Source organism: Centruroides sculpturatus, unplaced genomic scaffold, assembly GCF_000671375.1.
Source record: "Centruroides sculpturatus isolate CEXI.00-Female unplaced genomic scaffold, Cexi_2.0 scaffold500, whole genome shotgun sequence".
Taxonomy (NCBI): domain Eukaryota; kingdom Metazoa; phylum Arthropoda; class Arachnida; order Scorpiones; family Buthidae; genus Centruroides; species Centruroides sculpturatus.
In genome coordinates this window covers 483,721-503,711 of record NW_019384780.1, presented here as the reverse complement: position 1 = coordinate 503,711, position 19,991 = coordinate 483,721, and the positions used below count along the sequence as shown (strand labels likewise).

Genomic DNA, 19,991 nt, shown 5'->3' with positions numbered 1-19,991 from the left:
TCGTACAATTTATTAATATTTTGGTCAGCTTGTTAATTTAGTGAAAAAATATTAACAAAAAACTTTTTTGAAAACAATTTCTTACAGATACATATTCTATATTTTTGTACACTTACAGATACATATTCTAATATATTAGATTAAATTTTGTCAGTTGATAGTCTTTATGTTTTTTTGACTGCAATTTAGAAAAAAATGTAAACCTATAAATTCTCAGTCGTCCGTCTGTTTGTCTCTCTGGCTTTCCTTAATCTCGAGAACGGAGATAGATATATGAAATACGAGACCAGATATGAAAACCTTAGGGCAGAAGTCCCAATTAACTATAGAGGAACTTCCGATGCAAACCAGGAGTTACGTTATTTCAAATAAATTAAAAATATGAAAATTATCCTTGAAATTAAATGTACCTTTAACTAAAAGATATTCGGCGAAAACCATTCAATTAAAAACATTTTTATAAGCAAGCCGTTTATAAGAAATTCATTACGATTGTATCCATTCGGTTCTCTTTTATCTTTGACTAATAGCCTATAATAGCGAAATGAATTACTTGCAGCTAACATGCTATTTAATAAAAGTTTTAATTGAATGACTTTTATCAAATATTTTCTTCTTTTGCTTCCTAAATTTATTTAGCTTCAAAATTAGAAAATGTAGAAAACCAGTAACTGGCTTAACTTATTAATTTATTTGGAATTAAATCTTAAGATATATTTACGAGCTCACTTATTAATGTGCTAAAATAGCTTAACTTCTGGTAAAAAAAAATATACAAGACTGAATAAATTATGAATTAAAAAAATTGAAGGTTTTCTGTGTTTGAAAAACACAGAAAACCAAAGAAGTAAAATACTTCTTTTAAACACTGCTAGTCCTTGAATTAAACACGCAATACACTGATTGATTGATAGATAAAATCCTATTTTGAGAAAAATGTCATTTATTTTATCTTAAAATCATATCTTCGGAAAATTTAGTTATTGTTATTATTATAAAAAATTACTTCGGAGAATTCGTTGCAAAATCCATTCATTAAATATTCTGATTTATGAACATTTTCGTGATAGTAAAACATTAGAGTTTTTTTATTTTCAAATTCAAATGATTGAAGTTAATTATAATAAAGTATGCGAACTTATTTAACTAATTCAAAAATTATCTATAATTTTATTCTAAAATAATGTATTAAAGTGACTATTTAAATTTTTTAAATTGAAACTCTATGAAATAAAACTTTTCGAGTAGCATGATTTTGGAATAAGGAATAGAATTGTATCAACAAGAACAATATGATAATAAAGAGTCTTTTAATAGACTAATTCATTTTAAATGAATTTCAATAGTTATCTTTATGTTCTTGTAACGAAAATTACAGAAATAGTGAATAAAAGAGCAAAATACATTTAGATAAAAATTCAAATATATTATGAAAGTATCATTTTAATGACACTGTAAACAATGAAAATTAATGTTATATCGAGAAAGTTTCCCTAAACCAGTGTTTCTCAACCTCTAACGAATCGTCGCCCCCTTCAACGTAGTATCGCTCCCTTCACTTCAAAATTCCGATGCCAAGGGACAAGGTTAACGCCAAATTCGGACTGCATTGAATAGACTAGTAACTAGTATAATGTTATTTGTCTAATTATTGTACAACATAACGAATAAAATATCTAATTATTCTTAATATAATGTTATCGCCCATAATATATATATATACAAAATATAAATTGTTACTAATCGCCCCCTCAACATGGAAAAACGCCCACATGGGTGTGATATCGTCCCATTGAGAAACACTGCCCTACACCAGTGTTTTTCAACCTGTGGGTCGCGACCCCCCTGGGGGTCGCGAAGCCTTACACGGGGGGTCGCGGGTAAAAGAAAAAGACAAGTGTTTGTAGGTCCTACACTACATTAAAAAAAAACTACAATTTCAGCGAGAAGGCTGTACCTGTTTATTATACAGTACAGTTGGTTTTTTGATTGACATTTAGGTCCGAATGATGGGTGTCGCCTGGGAGGGACCTGGGTGTGGGCCGAACCCATTGTTATTATAAGAAGGAAGTAACATACTATACATGTCTTAAGTTATTGTCGATTCTCCATAAATGTTCATTTTAGTCAACAGTAATTTCTCTCAACAGAAAGAAAATTAAATACATAATTTTTTAAATCACTGATATAGTTCTAATATGGCCCTAGGGGGGTCGCCAGAATTTTTTAACTTGTAAAGGGGTCGCGTATTCAAAAAGGTTGAAAAACACTGCCCTAAACGAAACCGGGCAATAAGTGAACGTTAGAACTGCTTAACATCGCGCCCCAGAGAAGGCAACGGGAAACCACTCTGGGTACTAACCTTCCCTAGTAACACCTTGGCGTATTATTAACTACTTACTAATCTGCGCCGGGTGTCGCCGACGTCAGGAATCTGATATGGCACCAAGAAGAAGAAGAACTGCTTAAAACGATGAATAAAAATTGATATTGAGAACAAAATTTTGTGTAAAGATACTGTATACAGTGGTACCTCGGTATACGTCTGCTTTAGAATACGTCCAATTCGGAATACGTCCTGTTTGGATGAAACAAATTTTGCTTGGTATACGACTTTTGTTCGGGTATATGATGAAATTCAATTATACGCGCCATCTATGAACAAGTAGCACTATCAGTGTATTAGACCAGACTAGACGTTCGTGGTGCAACGGTCTATAACTTTGTTAAATTTCTTCTGATTTTAATTTGTAAGTAAAATTTTATTATTTTTATTAATGATGAATTGCAAAAAGGCATCAGAAAAATAAAAAATGACTAGAATTACAATGGAACTGAAAAAAGAGATTGTTGAGAAATATGAAGGTGGCATGCGTGTTCGAGATTTAACTGTTGCATACCGTAATCCGAGAACGACGATATCGACAATCGTGAAAAATAAAGACATTATTAAATCTGCTAACGTTGCGAAAGGGGTTAAATCAATTTCTAAACAGAGATCGAAGACATTAAACCATGTTGGGAAATTGCTTTTGCTTTTAATAACTGAAAAACAGTGTGCTGGCGACAGCGTATCAGAAGCAATTATTTGCGATCTCATGAAAAATCAAGCAGAAACTAACCAGGAAAGAGAGGTGTTTAAAGCTAGCCATTTTTTTTAACATGAGAACGGATTAATCATTTTTACATTACTTCTTATGGGAAAGGTTGGTTCGGTATACGTCCAATTCGGTATACCAAACCAACCTTTCCAGTACCAAATCAATTCGGTATAAGTCCAAACATCAGGAACGGATTAAGGTCGTATACCGAGGTTCCACTTTATTTTGAAAATGGCTACTTTTTAGGCGGTTCTCGATGCATATGTAAAAATTAGCTCGAGTTTAATGACAAGTTATTTCTTAACTTTTTACTTTAAATTAGATGTAGCTCAATATGCTATCGAAATACCAGTTTTTATTGTGAATCTGTGAAAGAATCGCGATAATCTATAAAATTCCAAATATACAATATATTATTTTATGCTTTTTATATAAAATGTGCTTTACTAAGTATTAGATGTGTGAAATATATTATAGTGTTTATTAATTATTATATGTTTATTTTATTAATTATTTTGGTTATAAGCCTATAACCAAAATAATTAATAAAAAAAAAAACATTAAGTTATATAAATGTTAACTTACATCAAGTCAAAATCATTCAAGATGCTTTTTTAAAAATTTGAATATCTATGGAAGCTCAGTATAAATCTTTGCTTTTGCACGCTGAAGTAAGCTTGTTATTCTGGGTCAAGAGTTGTGTCCATTTTAGAACTTAAGAATAAATTATTGTCCTTTTTCTAAAATGAAGATACGAATGCTTTTATAGAATATCTTAAAAATGATATTTTGATTTATTAAAATGGCATACTTAGCAGATATTTTTAATTACTTGAATGGCTTAATACAAATATTCAAGGAAAACGTGAAAATATTTTGACATCCATTGACAAACGTCTGCATTTCAGAAAAAGTATCGCTTTGAAAAATCGCATATCAGAAAAAATATAAACTTCATAATAAAAATGCTGAGGGAATTATTTCCATTATAACAGAACATGTAACACTATTGAAAAAAAAAAAANCGTAAGTAAAATACTAAATATCCTTCAGATAAAATTAAAATTCTAACAAGTAGACTAACACTGTAATTAAACCTGTCACTTCATATGATATCTTGAAATTTATGTTCGAAATAGTTCAAGTACATAATATGCACGTTTAATTAATATAACACTGTAAAATGTACGACAGTGGTTCCCAAAGTGGTCGCTACCGTCCCCCCAGAGAACAGTGAGTAAAACTAGGGGGCGAAAAGAAGCAGGGAGAGGCAGGACCGAACGATGACTATATTTTAATTTATTTGTATTCAGCACTAACCATAAGTAAAATATAATCTTGTAGTAAAATGTATTTTATATATAATAATATATACTGCTTCATTAACTACTTTTTATTATAAGCATCATTAATTTAATTAAAGCCTTTTTAACTTAGAAATATTGAATCTTTAATATGGCTTAAAATTTAAATATTTCTAACAATAATTATAAACATTTGATCGCTTTTATAATACATATATTTTTTAAATTATTTGGTCATATGACAGTTAAACTTAAGGAAAAAATCATTATATTTCGCAAGATAACGGTTATGCAACGTAAATTTTATAAAAGAAATTTCGTATTAAAACAATCGTTGGATGAATGAGAAAATTGTTTGAGTCTTTTTTATAAAAGAATAAATTTTTTAATTAGAAATTTACCATAAAACATTTCATTTTTATAATTAAAAAACAACTAGAAAATGTCACTATTAAAACGCTGTCATCAATTTAAATAAATAATGTTCTTTATAATAATTTTACATCATGTAAAATTATTATAAAGAACATTATTTATTTAAATTGATGACAGCGTTTTAATAGTGACATTTTCTAGTTGTTTTTTAATTATAAAAATTAAATGTTTTATGGTAAATTTCTAATTAAAAAATTTATTCTTTTATAAAAAAGACTCAAACAATTTTTTCATTCATCCAACGATTGTTTTAATACGAAATTTCTTTTATAAAATTTACGTTGCATAACCGTTATCTTGCGAAATATAATGATTTTTTCCTTAAGTTTAACTGTCATATGACCAAATAATTTAAAAAATATATGTATTATAAAAGCGATCAAATGTTTATAATTATTGTTAGAAATATTTAAATTTTAAGCCATATTAAAGATTCAATATTTCTAAGTTAAAAAGGCTTTAATTAAATTAATGATGCTTATAATAAAAAGTAGTTAATGAAGCAGTATATATTATTATATATAAAATACATTTTACTACAAGATTATATTTTACTTATGGTTAGTGCTGAATACAAATAAATTAAAATATAGTCATCGTTCGGTCCTGCCTCTCCCTGCTTCTTTTCGCCCCCTAGTTTTACTCACTGTTCTCTGGGGGGACGGTAGCGACCACTTTGGGAACCACTGTCGTACATTTTACAGTGTTATATTAATTAAACGTGCATATTATGTACTTGAACTATTTCGAACATAAATTTCAAGATATCATATGAAGTGACAGGTTTAATTACAGTGTTAGTCTACTTGTTAGAATTTTAATTTTATCTGAAGGATATTTAGTATTTTACTTACGGCTTAACAAATATTTTCTGTCTCAGTTGAATATATAATTTATATTTGAATTTCTACTTTGAATATTATTTTCGTAATTTAATTTAATTTTATTACAGAAGTTTTAAGTATTCTGAAAAGTTGATACGTGTATAGTCTAGAGCTGATAAGTCTGCTAAAATATCTAACTGGTGAATTATCATGTTGAAGATTCCTTTTCTTAATTATCATGCAAAATCTTAATATTGTATATAATAGCCATAATTTTTGCTAACCGCTACAAAATCTCCGCGAGAAATTGCGATTTAACAAGTATGGACGTGCTAAAATCTCAAAATATACGTTACATTGACGAAAATAAAAATGTTGATTTTTCACAATTCAATATTTCAAAACTGATTGCTTGATTTATTAACGTATAGTATTACCTCAGAAAGGCTATCTGAATTGACAAAACTATGCTCATTACGAGCGGATCTAATCCTCAATGGGATCAATCTCATTGCAATCAAAATGAGCGAGGATTAGAAAATTATATTTTGATCCTACCATTCATGATAAATGATGGAACTGAGCTTCTTTCGAATGCAGATTCCCACGAATGATGGAATAAGCGGAGAAAAAATTATGAGTGTCGATCATTTTCTACGTTATTGTAGTTGTAAGGTCTAAGACAGGAATGGAGAACCTTTTTAAGCCTGTGTGCCATATAGTAAGCATACTTAGCTCTAAAGATGTTTATGCGTGCCAAAGTTTTAGACTTCGAATAAAGGTATTTAAAGAAATCAAACGAATATGCTTTAATTAGAATAAATGTAAAAACAAACTGATTGAAAAGAGAGGATCAGGTGATAAGCCGAAAAAATGACTCAAAAAGACAGATGATAAATCGAAACCGTATAATATGTTACGTGCCATACAATTTCTCCTTACGTGTCATTTAGTCATGCGTGCCATAGGTTCGCTAACCCTGGGCTAAAATAACACAACTGGACTGAAATGCGCCTCCCTAGAGAACTTTCTATAGAAAACTGGCGTCTAGGTTAGACATAGGAAGAAAACACGAAATACTCAATCCAGCAGCCCGTTGATAAGCTGAGAACTCGGGATCAGCTCTGTTTAGTGGCTTTATCTACTCGGCCATTGGTGGTCGAATGTTTATGGCAGCGCATTATGATGGGATGTATGGTCATTATTCCTGACACCGTTCAGTGTGTGCTTACTGATTGGGTATTACATTTAAATTTGCGGCAAATTGACAAATTAGGCATGTAAATAAATCTTTATTTTCACATGTAATTAACAAAACTGAACTATGAAATTTCAACATTTAATAAGCACATAAGCTCAAAAATTATTTAACATAGTATTTAACATAGCCCATAGTATTTAACATAATCAATTATAAATTATTATATAATAATTTATTAATAATAAATTATAATTATAAATTTTAAAAATAGATTTTGTAACCTTAAATAAATTTATTTTTATTTTTTACATAAGAAATCGAAACTGNATAATTTATTAATAATAAATTATAATTATAAATTTTAAAAATAGATTTTGTAACCTTAAATAAATTTATTTTTATTTTTTACATAAGAAATTAAAACTGGTCAAACCGTGTATTTTATGCCGATTTCATATAGCTATCATATTATGCGCTTGGCCGATGATGACCATGAAAACGGATGCTGTTCATACCCACAAGGTTGAATGAATTTAAAAAATCTTCAATACATATACTCTATATTATTGATACATGAAAAAAGTTCATACTCAGTTACAGTAATCGATATTAATTCAAAATTATTAAAATTTAGACGTTTATTTATTCGTATTTAAACAGATTTTCATTTAAGAATACCCATGTGAATTAATTAAGATTTATTAAAAACATATTACGGTAGAATTATTTAGCTAACGTCAATGATGCTTATCGTTCAGAAATATTGATTGTAAAAATATCCGTTCTTTCGTTGTTTTATCAAAAGTTACTTAAAAAGTTATAAAATTAATTTAAAACTTTATTACAAAAAATTAGTAGTGTTTGTAGGAAATCGATTTTATGAATTTTTAATATAAAATAATTTACAATTATATTAAAACATAATAAAATTAATTAATATTAATTTATGACTTTTTAATTACTGAAATTAAACGGAATGCTTTATAATTCTTAATTATTATGTAACTCGTTTTATCAGAATGTCATTTAATAAATATTTTGATATTTTTTATTTTACATTTTATTATCCTTTCTTACTTCCATCCCCACTTTTTAATTCTTTCTTTCCTGCAATAAGTATTATTAATGTCTATCATGGATTTGGTCAGACTCAAAATAGTGGTAACCAGTTGATGAGAGATAGGGTTGAACTTATCTGGGTCGACCTACGAAAATTTCGAATGCTACAAAATTACGAAAATTGATCTCCAGAGAGGCAGATTGTTGCCTTTGTCACCATAGTCATCCTATTGTCGTCTTGCGTTTTGTATCTATCTTCTTTTCTCTTTAAATTTTAACACGTATTTGCAGTGTTTTAGCGACAAAATTTGGCACCTATAACGAAAAATAAAAGTTTATTGAAATAAATGTTTAAATTTATTTAAATTATTATCGATTTAATAAATAACATTTAAAAATATATATAAATAGTTTCAATTCTTTTCTTTTTTCTTTTTATTTATTTATTTTTTTTTGTTCAAATGCCCGAAAAGAGAAGAGAAACAACACTTCGCTCATTAGTAGTGAAATACTCTCTATAACCTACAATCCTTTGTGTCTTTAAACATGGGACTGTTAAATTGAATGATTACAACTAGAGCAGAATTGTCTTCGATGAATCGCAATATATCATAAAAAACAGTATTTTAAATTAATCAAATTCGAATAGCTATTACAGCTACGTATACGGTACGGTGTATTTAAAACTTATGCACTTCAGGATTATCATCTTTCATCTTTGTTATAGTCTTATATTCTGTATTTTCTCTTCTTCTCGAATTAAAAAATCTGGATTATATGAAGTTAACTAAGAATTTTACGATTCTAAAGCGTTGAAAGCATATTTAACCGGTGTACCAAAGCTCAAGCGAGTTTCTCTTTCGTTCTTTTCAAATATAAATGTTTACGAGAAAATAATTATTTTTGATATAAAAACTTCTATAAGAAAATATTTCTGCAAAATAATACTGGTAGAAAAGCGAACAGAATTCTCTGTTCTTTTGCATTTTCACGAAGTATGCACCGGCCATAAGCGAAACATTAAATAAAATGTTTCACACACTTCTAAGATTTATTCTAAGAAACCAGACAATTTCTTTCTAAATTATTTGTTAATAAGTCATTAAGTTTTAAAAATTTGCACCAGAGTTTTTAAAAAAACAAATATTTTATTGGAATAATTACTTGAATTTTTACAATTAGTGACAACTGAAGTTCTGAATAAGTGACAAATCTTTTACAATTATGTAGAAAATATAAACCTACGAGTTAAAAATATAACTAGCCTTAACCTGATTAAGGGATAAAAAAACTAAAAAACGCTTAATTAACATTTCAATAACTTACAATTCCAACAGATCATTTGCAGCTGATCAACATGAGAAAAGGTATACTTTTAGTTATCTTGCCTTTATTTTGAAGGATTTAATGAATTGTGCTTGCGACCGTTAACCAAGTTTAAGTATTGATACGAGATTGCTCATCTCTTCTTCCGTTTACCCTGTTATTTAATACATTAATTATCCGCTTCACCAATTAGATAAAACTATCTAGTTTTATCTTTCTCTGAGAATGAATGGTATATCGGTCAAACGAAAAAGGAGATAAAGTATTTATTTAGCAGTACTCTAAGTACTTTCTCGTTTGACCTGTATGTCATTCCCTTTTCAATTTCATTGATATAAATGATACAATATTCCATATCGTTAATCGAGTTGGCGATTCGTCTGTTCTCTCTTACTTGGATCCATCTCTGAGTATTCCAAAAATTCGATTTTCATTTGTCCCTTCAATTTACTTCCTAACTCGATTCACTTACCATTTCACGTTCTACTGTGCTGTCTAAGGTTAACTTGATTTCCTTCCTGTTTCATTGTGTTCCCGTCAATCATCAGTGAGGATTACTGAGTACGTGATCTCTTTAGGACTTACTTTTCAGCTCTTTTTCAGGTAACTATTACTAGATTTGAATTGAATTGGGTCAAGTCCTCTGCTTGGTCCTATACCACTTTCACAGCCATTGTGTTTAGTTCTTTGTTTCTATTAATAAAATCTGCATCTCATATGCTATTGATGACAATGTTAACACAGATACGTTCTGACAATTTCGGTCAGTGCCATCACTTGAGGGGCAATACTAGCAGTTGTCTGAGACGCCAAATGGCTAAGGGAATCTTTTTATTTTCTAGCATTTTTCAACCTTTTTTATCTCATGGCACACTTGAACCTATAATTAAATTTTTTGGGCACAAATTTCCACGGAAAAAAATTGCGTCATTTAAAGTTGTGTTTGTAAGCCATCTATTGCCATATTACTTGCCACTTAAACTAATTCCTTTTGTCTTCATTTTTTGTGAATTAAATAAAACTGTATTGTTTCTTAAAATAGCAGCAGGTTACAATAATACTTATTTAAATTAACAATTAACATTGTCTTAATTTGCATTTTAAAAATGGTACTGTATTATAATTGCCTTTAGAAACTTACTTCTAAGTTAAAATAATTTAAATTAAATATGGGCAGTTATAGATACATTTTTGATTTAAAAAACATTTTATTTAAAATGAAATAACGCGGTGTTATACTCATATAATTTTGCTTATGAATATATACTATGTATCTTTTACTATATCGTGTATACGTTTATTCATTATAACAATGAAAAACTCGTATAATCAATTTAAAGAAGTTTTAATTTTAACATGTGTATTTATTGTTCTTTGAAGTTCTTTCCAAATTATTAAATAAACTATTTTGTTTATTTAATAACCTTGAATAATTTCAAGGTTACCTACTTTCCTCTCGTGACACGCCAGTTGATAATCATTGTTCTAGTTGAACGACATAAATTTTCTGTTGAACTTTCTTCTTCCAAGATGCTATATTTAATTGTTATTAAATTTTCCCTTGAAAAGATAATCTATCTATATCTAGGAGATGTAAGAATGTATTTTTTCCCTCATTGGCTATCATCCTTATTTGTTATCATCGTATCTCATCAAATAATAATTTCCTCTTTCTTTATTGCTTTTCTAAGAAAACCATGAATGCAACAACTTTTTTGATTCTACGATATGCATTTCGAATGTTTTAGCGCTTCTCTTCATCAATGATTATTTGTAATACAATTTTTAATAAACTAGCAACGAATTACTCAACTTTCTCACATTTAAAATTATGGTGGTGCCATCTGTTATCATATTTTATTTTTAAAAAATTTATATTTTAACTATTATAAAATGACAGAAAACTTAATTTTGAGGGTAGATATGGATTTTATAAAAAAAAAAAAAAAATTGTATTTGCTAATAACGAGTAAAATTGTCATTAAGTCAGACTCTACTGACGACCCCTTATCTTCCACTTCTTGACCTTTAACCACCAAAATTTAATAGCATCAATCTCTCTAACACTTGTATATAAATCTCCCTGCAAAATTTCAGAAAATTCCGACAAAAAGCACAGGAGTTATTAAGCTTTAAACAGGATGAACAAAATCGTGTCATAACCCACACACACACATAACATTCGTACATACAGAAATTACCCCTAACCTTTTGCATTTCTTGACGTTTCAAGGTGTCCTTTGTCCGAAAATGTAAAAGTCTTGGTCGGCTCATTTTTGATCGATCGCCATACTTTCCTTCTGTTATATAGAACAGCCGGAAAAGTAAAAATTATACACTAATTTATGAATATTTAAAGCATATACTTAAGATTTTCTGACCTTATTAAAGTCTACTGCATATATTCTTTCTGACTTTAAAAATTTAAGTTCATTAACTAAAAACAATAATAAAATTTTATGAAAACAAAACTTAAAAATTTCAGAGTGGAGCAGTTCTTTAAATTAATTTCATTTTAATGAAATATTAAAGTTATTACTTAAAATACTTATTGTGAAAGTATCTAATATTTTTTAGAAATCATTGCAAACATTGTACAGTAATATCTCGTTTCAACCGTTTCTACACCTGTAGTTTACTGTTCTATTTTTTACAAACATTTATATTATTGTTGTTATGAACTCCTTCATTAACAAATTTCAATATATGTAAGATAAATTAAAAACTGTTAAAATAATGTTCGTTCTCGCCTCAAACTAGCGCTCGTGTGCAAATGCACAGCTCAAATGCTCAAAAACACATATGCTATTTGCATGCTATAGCCAGGTCCATAATATATTTAACTCGCACATTAGCTTGCTATCTATTCAATATCGTTCTCAACTAACTGAAACATATAACATTGTAAAATAACAACGAATAGCATTAAAAAATTTTCATTCGTGAAAAATATTTAATTTGTCTTCTTTCGAATTCAGGTTGTTGCAGAAGCTAAAATCATACACTTTTCATTGGCAACAACTACTGATCACATGACTAAAATTAATGTTACCAAAAATGTTTTAATCTCTGAATAAATGGGTCGCATGTCCTTGCCTCAGGCGCGATCTTATTCCACTTTTCTTTACATAAGTATTTGTTATCCGTTTAGTTATACACGAGTACAGTATAACTAGACGGTTAAAAATAAATATTTCTTTTTTGAAGAATGTATGGATTTTTATCATTTTAATCGGAAACTTGTTTCTATTAATAAAACACTGTAATATATGGCGTAGTAAAACAAAATAGTAAAATAGGTTTATAGCCCATAAACAGTAAAGTCGTCATTGAGACATAGTACTTGACCCTATGACTATAATAAGAATATGAATATATATAATTATAATGCCAGCTGATGTCATTCTATATTTGAAACTAAAATATGACAACTCAAAACATATGACACCGAGTAAACAGACCTACATTATTTCCATAGCAAGTCTGGTAACCTTAACTCTATTTATAAAGAATATTTTTACATAACCTTATAAATATATACGCATGCAATATCTTTATATTAGTTATTGGCTGTATAACAAATTGTATGCAATAGCAATTCATACATTTGAGAAGCATATAAAATGTAATTTAATTTTTTTGTAGTTTAGTATGCATTATGTATCTTTCTAGACGGTTAGAATCATGGCCTCCATATTTTACAGCTGGGCCCTCAGTCCAGGATCATTGGCGATCCCCTCCCCTCCTTCCCACTCAAACCCGAGACCTTAGTGGTGTGAGGCGAAGGACTTAACCACTCGGCCCTGCGGCCGCTTTGGGATATAAGGCAACTAAATGACAAAAAAATATTATTTTCATTTACAAATTAAGCATGCATTTACAAAAGCATAGATTAGATTTATTAGAGACAATAGAGGAATTACACCGACAGATTTTACAATGACGAGCACGACATTGAAAAGAAAAACAAAATAGAAACCAACACAAAAAAAAACTGAAAGAATGACAGAAGTTGAAAAACAAAGCACATCAACAAGACAAAACTCAAGAAACTAGCGATTAAATTATTTTGCAGTAAATTTTCTGGCTTTTGCCGAAGCAAATGTTTCGATCACATCACTAAAATTTGTTTGATTAACTAAGTCATTTTCAATGCATAAAATTGCTAGACTAGTTAGGCTGGCCATCTTCATACCGGGCACTCACGAACCCGGACCCCCTGACTAGGGTCCGGTCAGTCACTACCACGTGAGGCCGTGGTTAGCGTATTCTCGTATGAAAAATAAAATTTGGTAAGTATAATGCGTGGCGGAGTGATTTTCTAAACAAATACAGTATATGAATGTAATTTTAATTAATACTGTATATCCAAAGTAAGAGGAATCTCCATGAAATATATATAACTTATAAATAAGTTGTAGGCCTATACGAGTATATAACGAAGTAGAATCAGAACACGTTTTCTCGCTACTATATATGTTTGTGTATATATGTTATATGTAATATATGTAGTAAAATATATCTAAAATGAATGCAATAGTATCGGCCAAACTACTCTATTTGGTTTTTCGTTTCAGACAAGTTTTACTATATGTATAAGTCAGGAAAAAGAAAAAAAGATAAACTCATGCTTGAACGGATAATTTTCTCTAATGTGCTTCATTTTCAAAAGCATGATAAAATCATTGAAATCATGTATGTGATGCACAATAGCAAAATCTTTGTAAAATTCCAGGACCATGAAATGACACCTGGATGGCTGAGGCGGAAGCAGCAGCCTGTTATTCTCAGGAAAAAATTCCCGAGGTTCCTCAGCCAGACTATATTTAGAATCCTAGTCAGTAACATTAGGAATTTTTCATGGGCAATCTGTCTAGATTACGTTGACCCCATCCTTTCCATTGTGGTCCTGCCCGAACCCATAATGAGCATTCAAGACCATTTTAATGTCTAAGGAGTGGAAAGAATCCAAAAATTTAAAAAAGTATCTGTTTTAATTGTCTTATTCCGTTGGACATAGATTTTCTAGTCAAGCTTAATTCATTACCTATTGTATAATCAAGTTAGAAAATATAAAACTTTTAATATTTATTTAAAACTTGTTCTTATATTGTTATAAAAATAACTAACTCCTTAGTAATTAATTTTTCTTCTACTTAGTGTTAGTACTGAATTTTAATTAATTCTAATAACTTTTCCAAGAGGCTCTGATTATTTCTTATTTTATCTAGTTAATATAGGTAAATCGGAAAATAGGTAAAACCGTTTTATCTTAAAACATTTCACCGTAATCATTTGGAAACTTTTATTTACAAACAAAAATAAATAAATAAAATAAAATGAATGGTACGTTTTGTAGAGAATATGTTTTAGACAGATTTTATTGTATAGGTAACTTATTTGAATTACAAGAAACAATAAACATACGTTTCAACTCTTTTATATATAAGTTATATACTATATATCTATGTATGTATGTATATATATATATATATATATATTTTAGCTATTTTCGCAAATGGGAGATTTATTTTTATCCTTAATCCTTAATAGGAGAATTGCTATTAATATACGTGTAGACAAAAGAGCAAGAATTTTTAGATGGATTTGCAATTTTTTTCATTCATCATGGTTATACATCTGATCATTTATTCACAAAAGTAAACAAAACAATCCATTATCCATTATTTACCCTTGTTTTTACAAGGTTAACTTCTGACAATGAATGGCATAGAAGGAAGTGCTTTAAATATCCTTGAATTATGAATTGCTATTCCTGTTTGTAATCAATTTAAAAAATTTTTAAGTATAAATGTAGTTTTATTAATTTTATTTAATTACAATTTATTTATTTATCACTTGGAATATTAAGAAAATTTTATACTCATTTTTTTTTTATTTCTTGCAGAATTAATTAATTGAAGATGACGTTACAATGTGTCCAGAAAAGTTTGAATAAAAGATATAGACGATTTGGAGAAATAATTACTCGTTATCGTTTCTATTTTTTATTAATTCCTATTCTTATGACTCTTCTGTTATCTTTGGGAATTTTTAGATTATCTTACGTTCGAGATTTAGAATATTTGTTCTCTCCTGTCAATGGAAGAGCTAAAAAAGATAAAGAAACGATAGACAAGCTATTTCCTATGAACGTATCTGAAAATTTTGATTTCTTAAGAGTTATTAATAAGATACGTTTTGGAGTTATCATTATTATATCAAACGATAAAAAGAATATGCTTGAAGAACAGACTTTTCAAACTGTATTAAAAATTGATGAAATTATTCGTAACATTTCTATAACTTCGAACGGAGAGATAATGAATTATAGTAATATATGTGCAAAATATTCCGGAGAATGTGCTAAAATGGATGTATTAGATTTAAAATCAAGAATTAAAAATATATCTCTGGGTAAAGACTTCATTACATTTCCAACATATTATGACTCGAAGACGTCACGCCTCATTGCTTATCCTGTGAGTTTGGGAGGTGTTATCATTGATGATAATAGTCATGTAAAATATGTTGAAGCCATTCGCTTATTTTACTTTTTAGATAATAGTGACAGAATTAAAGATAAAATCTCTGTAAAATGGGAAAAAGAATTCCTAAATACTTTAAATAGAATAAAGTTTGAGGGATTCGAAGTTACCAGAATTGCATCTTCCTCTTTAGATAATGTGACTGCACGTAATACCGATTTGATATTGCCTACTAGTCCTCTTTCTATAATTCTAATTCTTATATTCTCTGTACTTAGTTGCATGTCGAGAGATTGTGTTAGAAGTAAACCATGGTTAGGAATAGCAGCAAGCATTTCTGCTGGTTTATCAATAGCTTCTACTTTCGGACTTCTTATGTTATGTGGAGTCGAATATGCAGATATTAATATTTCTGTGCCTTTCCTTATCTTAGGTAAGATACGTTTTGGAGCTTTTGATGAATTTATAAAAATATTAATGATAATTATATAAGATATAGGTAAACATAATAAAAATTTGTGAAAGATAAATTAAATATATTTTATAATGAATGAATAGTTTTTATTAACTAAAAATAAACTTTCATGTGTGTGTTAAGTAGTATGTAGGAAAATAAAATATTTTCAACAGGAACACTCACATTCATTTGTTTCAACATTAACTAACTCGTTTCTATTTATATTCTTATTTTTTCCCCTGTTCTTTGGCATAATGCCATTTGACTAAAATATTATATTGCTTCCAGTCATCAACTTAGTAGTTCGCAACACGCAACATTAATAATTTATTTTTTTGTTTTGATGAAAAGAAAAACATTAATTTTAACTTAAAATTAAATAAAAAGTGCGCCAATCGAAACATTAAACGCTATAAAAACTAATTGCTTTTATTTCGTTTATAAGGGGATGCTGTCTGGCGACATCACCCCTTATTAGACACCACGAGCCGCCAATGCAACGTAGAGAGATAGAAAGAAAGATAACAAGTGAAATTAATACATATTCTCATTCATTGATTAATTTAAATAACAAGAAAAACATTAATTATTATTACAAATTATTTATGTATATTCACAGATGAGTCATAGGTATATCCTGGTGAAAAAATTAAATTACTGTATTCAAAAACTACAAATGGTATTCAATTCAAATTAACTGCAATTGTTTAAGTAGTAAATAAACTATGAAATTCTGTAAGCATTTATAAAATTAGTCAATAGCATAGTGTCTGACCGCTGCTGAAATTCCTTTCATTTGTATCTTATGCGCTCCTGAAAGATCTACGGATTTTCCATTGGAGACACAGAAACTTTATCTTTAATTGTCCTTCATATTGCAAGGTCGGAGTGTTAAATCAAGATTCTATGAAAACCATTCGATACCGTCTTCAACCTTTTCCGGTCCTCTCAGAGGAACCAAACACCATGTTTATTGCTTTTCTTACGTGTACAATGTGCGCTAACTATCCCTCTACCGAACTTGTTTCTAACAGACTGTTCAAAAATTATTTTCCTGTCAGGACATACATATGCCCCACCCTATATAATTTTTATATTTCAATATTAGAATATTAAATAGTTTTGATGATAATTCTAATAATCGGTTAAATTTCCTTGAAGGAAAATCAAAAATACGTTTTAAAAACTATCGAGTAGATTATTTTTCTAATATTAAAATTGTTTTGTATGAATACATTGTTATATGTTATCCTGATGCAGTATAAATATTTTAAAATATTGTTTCAGGTATCGGAGTTGATGATTCTTTCGTTTTGATAGCAGCATGGAGGAGAAGTAATCCAAAACATAGCGTGGAATCGAGAATGGGTGAAAGTTATTCAGAAGCTGCAGTATCTATAACACTTACTTCTGTCACTAACTTTTTATCATTTTCCATCGGCTTATTGACATCCTTTCCAATTGTTCAAATATTCTGTTTATATGCCTCAATTGCTATACTTTTAGCTTACATTTATCAAATAACATTTTTTGGCGCTTGTATGGCTTACAGCGGATTTAGAGAAGAACAGGAATTACATCCGTTAACTTTTAGAAAAATTGAAATTAAAAATTCTGATGTAGGTAAGTGTCAAAATTATTTACTTTTAAACAATGGGATATATTGAAATTCTAAAGTGCCAGAGAGTTTAAGCATATTACCTATTTAAATTAATGTAAATAGGCCTACAGTTGCCTCTCCAAGTTTGAATATCAGTGAAATCAGTTTGGATTCTTGCCATAAATGTTTTAATAATATTTAGTTATGTGATAATTTTTAATTACCTATATCCTATTTAATTATTTTTTCTAGGTGAGCGATTTTTATCGCATACGAACGAAATCCAACATTTGCAACCTGAAGATAACAATGTAATGACCTTCTTTCGTGATTACATTGGAGAATTCTTATCAAAAACAAAAGGAAAATTATTAGTTTTAATGGTAATGATTGTTTACCTTGGATTATCATTTTGGGGCGCTTATCTTCTGAAAGTAGGTTTAGATTACAGGAAATTATTCCCTTACGGATCCTACGAGTCAGAAATAATGAAAAATGACTTCAAATACTTTACGCATTATCCAGATAGAATACATATTGCAATAACTTCACCTTTAGACTATTCCGATACTAGAATACAGGATAAAATAGATGATTTGCTTTATAAATTTGAAAACAACAGTCATATATCTTCATCAAAATATACAGAATCTTGGCTTAAATATTACAAAGATTTTTATACACATCACCCTCACTCGTGGTTTTTCCTTCATGGATATAATTTATCTCATAAACAAGACTTTATTGAAGGTTTGAAGATATTCTTACAACTTCCTTGGGCTCGCAGGTTCAAATCTGATATACTATTTAATGAAAATGAAACAGAGATTATTGCCAGTCGTTTTTTCGTTCAGAGTCAGAACGTTACTTATGGAGAATTGCAAAAACAACTATTACTGGATTGTCGCAATTATGTCGATAATTCTGGATTACCCACAACAATACATAGCTTATGGTTTCCTGTCTACGAACATTTATCAATTATCAAGACTACTGCTCTACAATCTATCGGTATTGCTGCTGTATGTGTAACTATCACGACTTTATTATTTATACCAGATTTTAGTTGTGCAGTTTCAATTACAATTGCTATCGCTTCGATACAAATTGGAATTATTGGATTCATGTCACTTTGGAATGTTAATTTAGATATGATCTCCGTCATTGCTCTAGTGATGTGTGTAGGATTTTCAGTCGATTATTCTGCTCACATTTGTTACTCGTATATTACTGCTAAGAAGACATCGTCCTCGGAACGCATTAAGGAATCGTTATTTGCAGTTGGTATGCCAATCGTACAAGGATCTGTTTCAACGGTATTGGGATTAGCTTCTTTAGCATTGACGTCATCTTATTCATTTACAGTTGTATTCAAATTAGTGTTCTTGGTTATTCTATTTGCTACTTTACACAGTATTTTTGCTATTCCAGTTCTTCTCAGTGTGTTTGATATATTTATAGACAGAAAATATTCCGTTTCTGCAAATGTTACATCATCGCCATTGAAAAAACAGACAAGGACCGAAATCCCAAATCTTGGAAACACAGAGAGTCAACCACTCTCTTAAGTATTATAAGATAAAAAATAATTAAATAAAATTAGCTCATGAACATTTAAAAAAAATATAACGCACAAATTTAATGTCATTTTTTGCATATCGTATATAGTATTATGATCACTATAAGATACTTATTGTGATAAGTACACAATACACAGTTTATTGTGATAAACTGTGTATTGTGTATTTGTATAAATTGTGTATATAATTAATGAATGAATTCATAAGCTGATTAATATTCTTAATTATAAAGTCTAATTGTAAATTATCTAAAACAAGAGTTTTCAATCTGGTCAGTAGCGACCTCAGAAGAGGTCACTCGATTTATCAAGGGAAGTCAATAAATTACTACAATAATTGAGTTATCAATGGACAAATTTAATAATAATTAAAATAATTTTAATTTTATTATAATAAAACACAACCAATTTTGAATTTTTATTTATGTTTAATAAAATATTATTCTATTAATTCTCTATTTGATATTTTATTTCATCCCATTTGTACTTCATTCTTATTTTCTATCAGTATAAAAAGTATAAAAATGATTGCAATCGCTGGTATAAAATACTTCTGTTAGAGCTTATGTTATTATTAGTTTATATTTTTATATATAATTGCCTTATATTATTGAGTT

At 28.9% G+C, this 19,991-nt stretch overlaps 1 protein-coding gene across 5 annotated transcripts in view; it reads left to right on the top strand.

Annotated features, from left to right (window-relative positions):
* LOC111629163 (patched domain-containing protein 3-like) overlaps positions 1–19,991 on the top strand; it is a 48,961-nt gene extending 28,970 nt beyond the window's left edge. For 4 of the 5 annotated variants that reach the window (XM_023373039.1, XM_023373038.1, XM_023373040.1 and 1 more), the window contains 3 exons: positions 15,159–16,171; positions 17,483–17,818; positions 18,048–19,991. In XM_023373039.1, the coding sequence (XP_023228807.1) occupies positions 15,175–16,171; positions 17,483–17,818; positions 18,048–19,363 (2,649 nt within the window). In that variant the 5' untranslated portion in view covers positions 15,159–15,174 and the 3' untranslated portion in view covers positions 19,364–19,991. Of the gene's footprint in view, positions 1–2,693; positions 2,751–15,158; positions 16,172–17,482; positions 17,819–18,047 lie in introns of those variants that run through there. The other variant, XM_023373041.1, reaches the window with a different exon arrangement.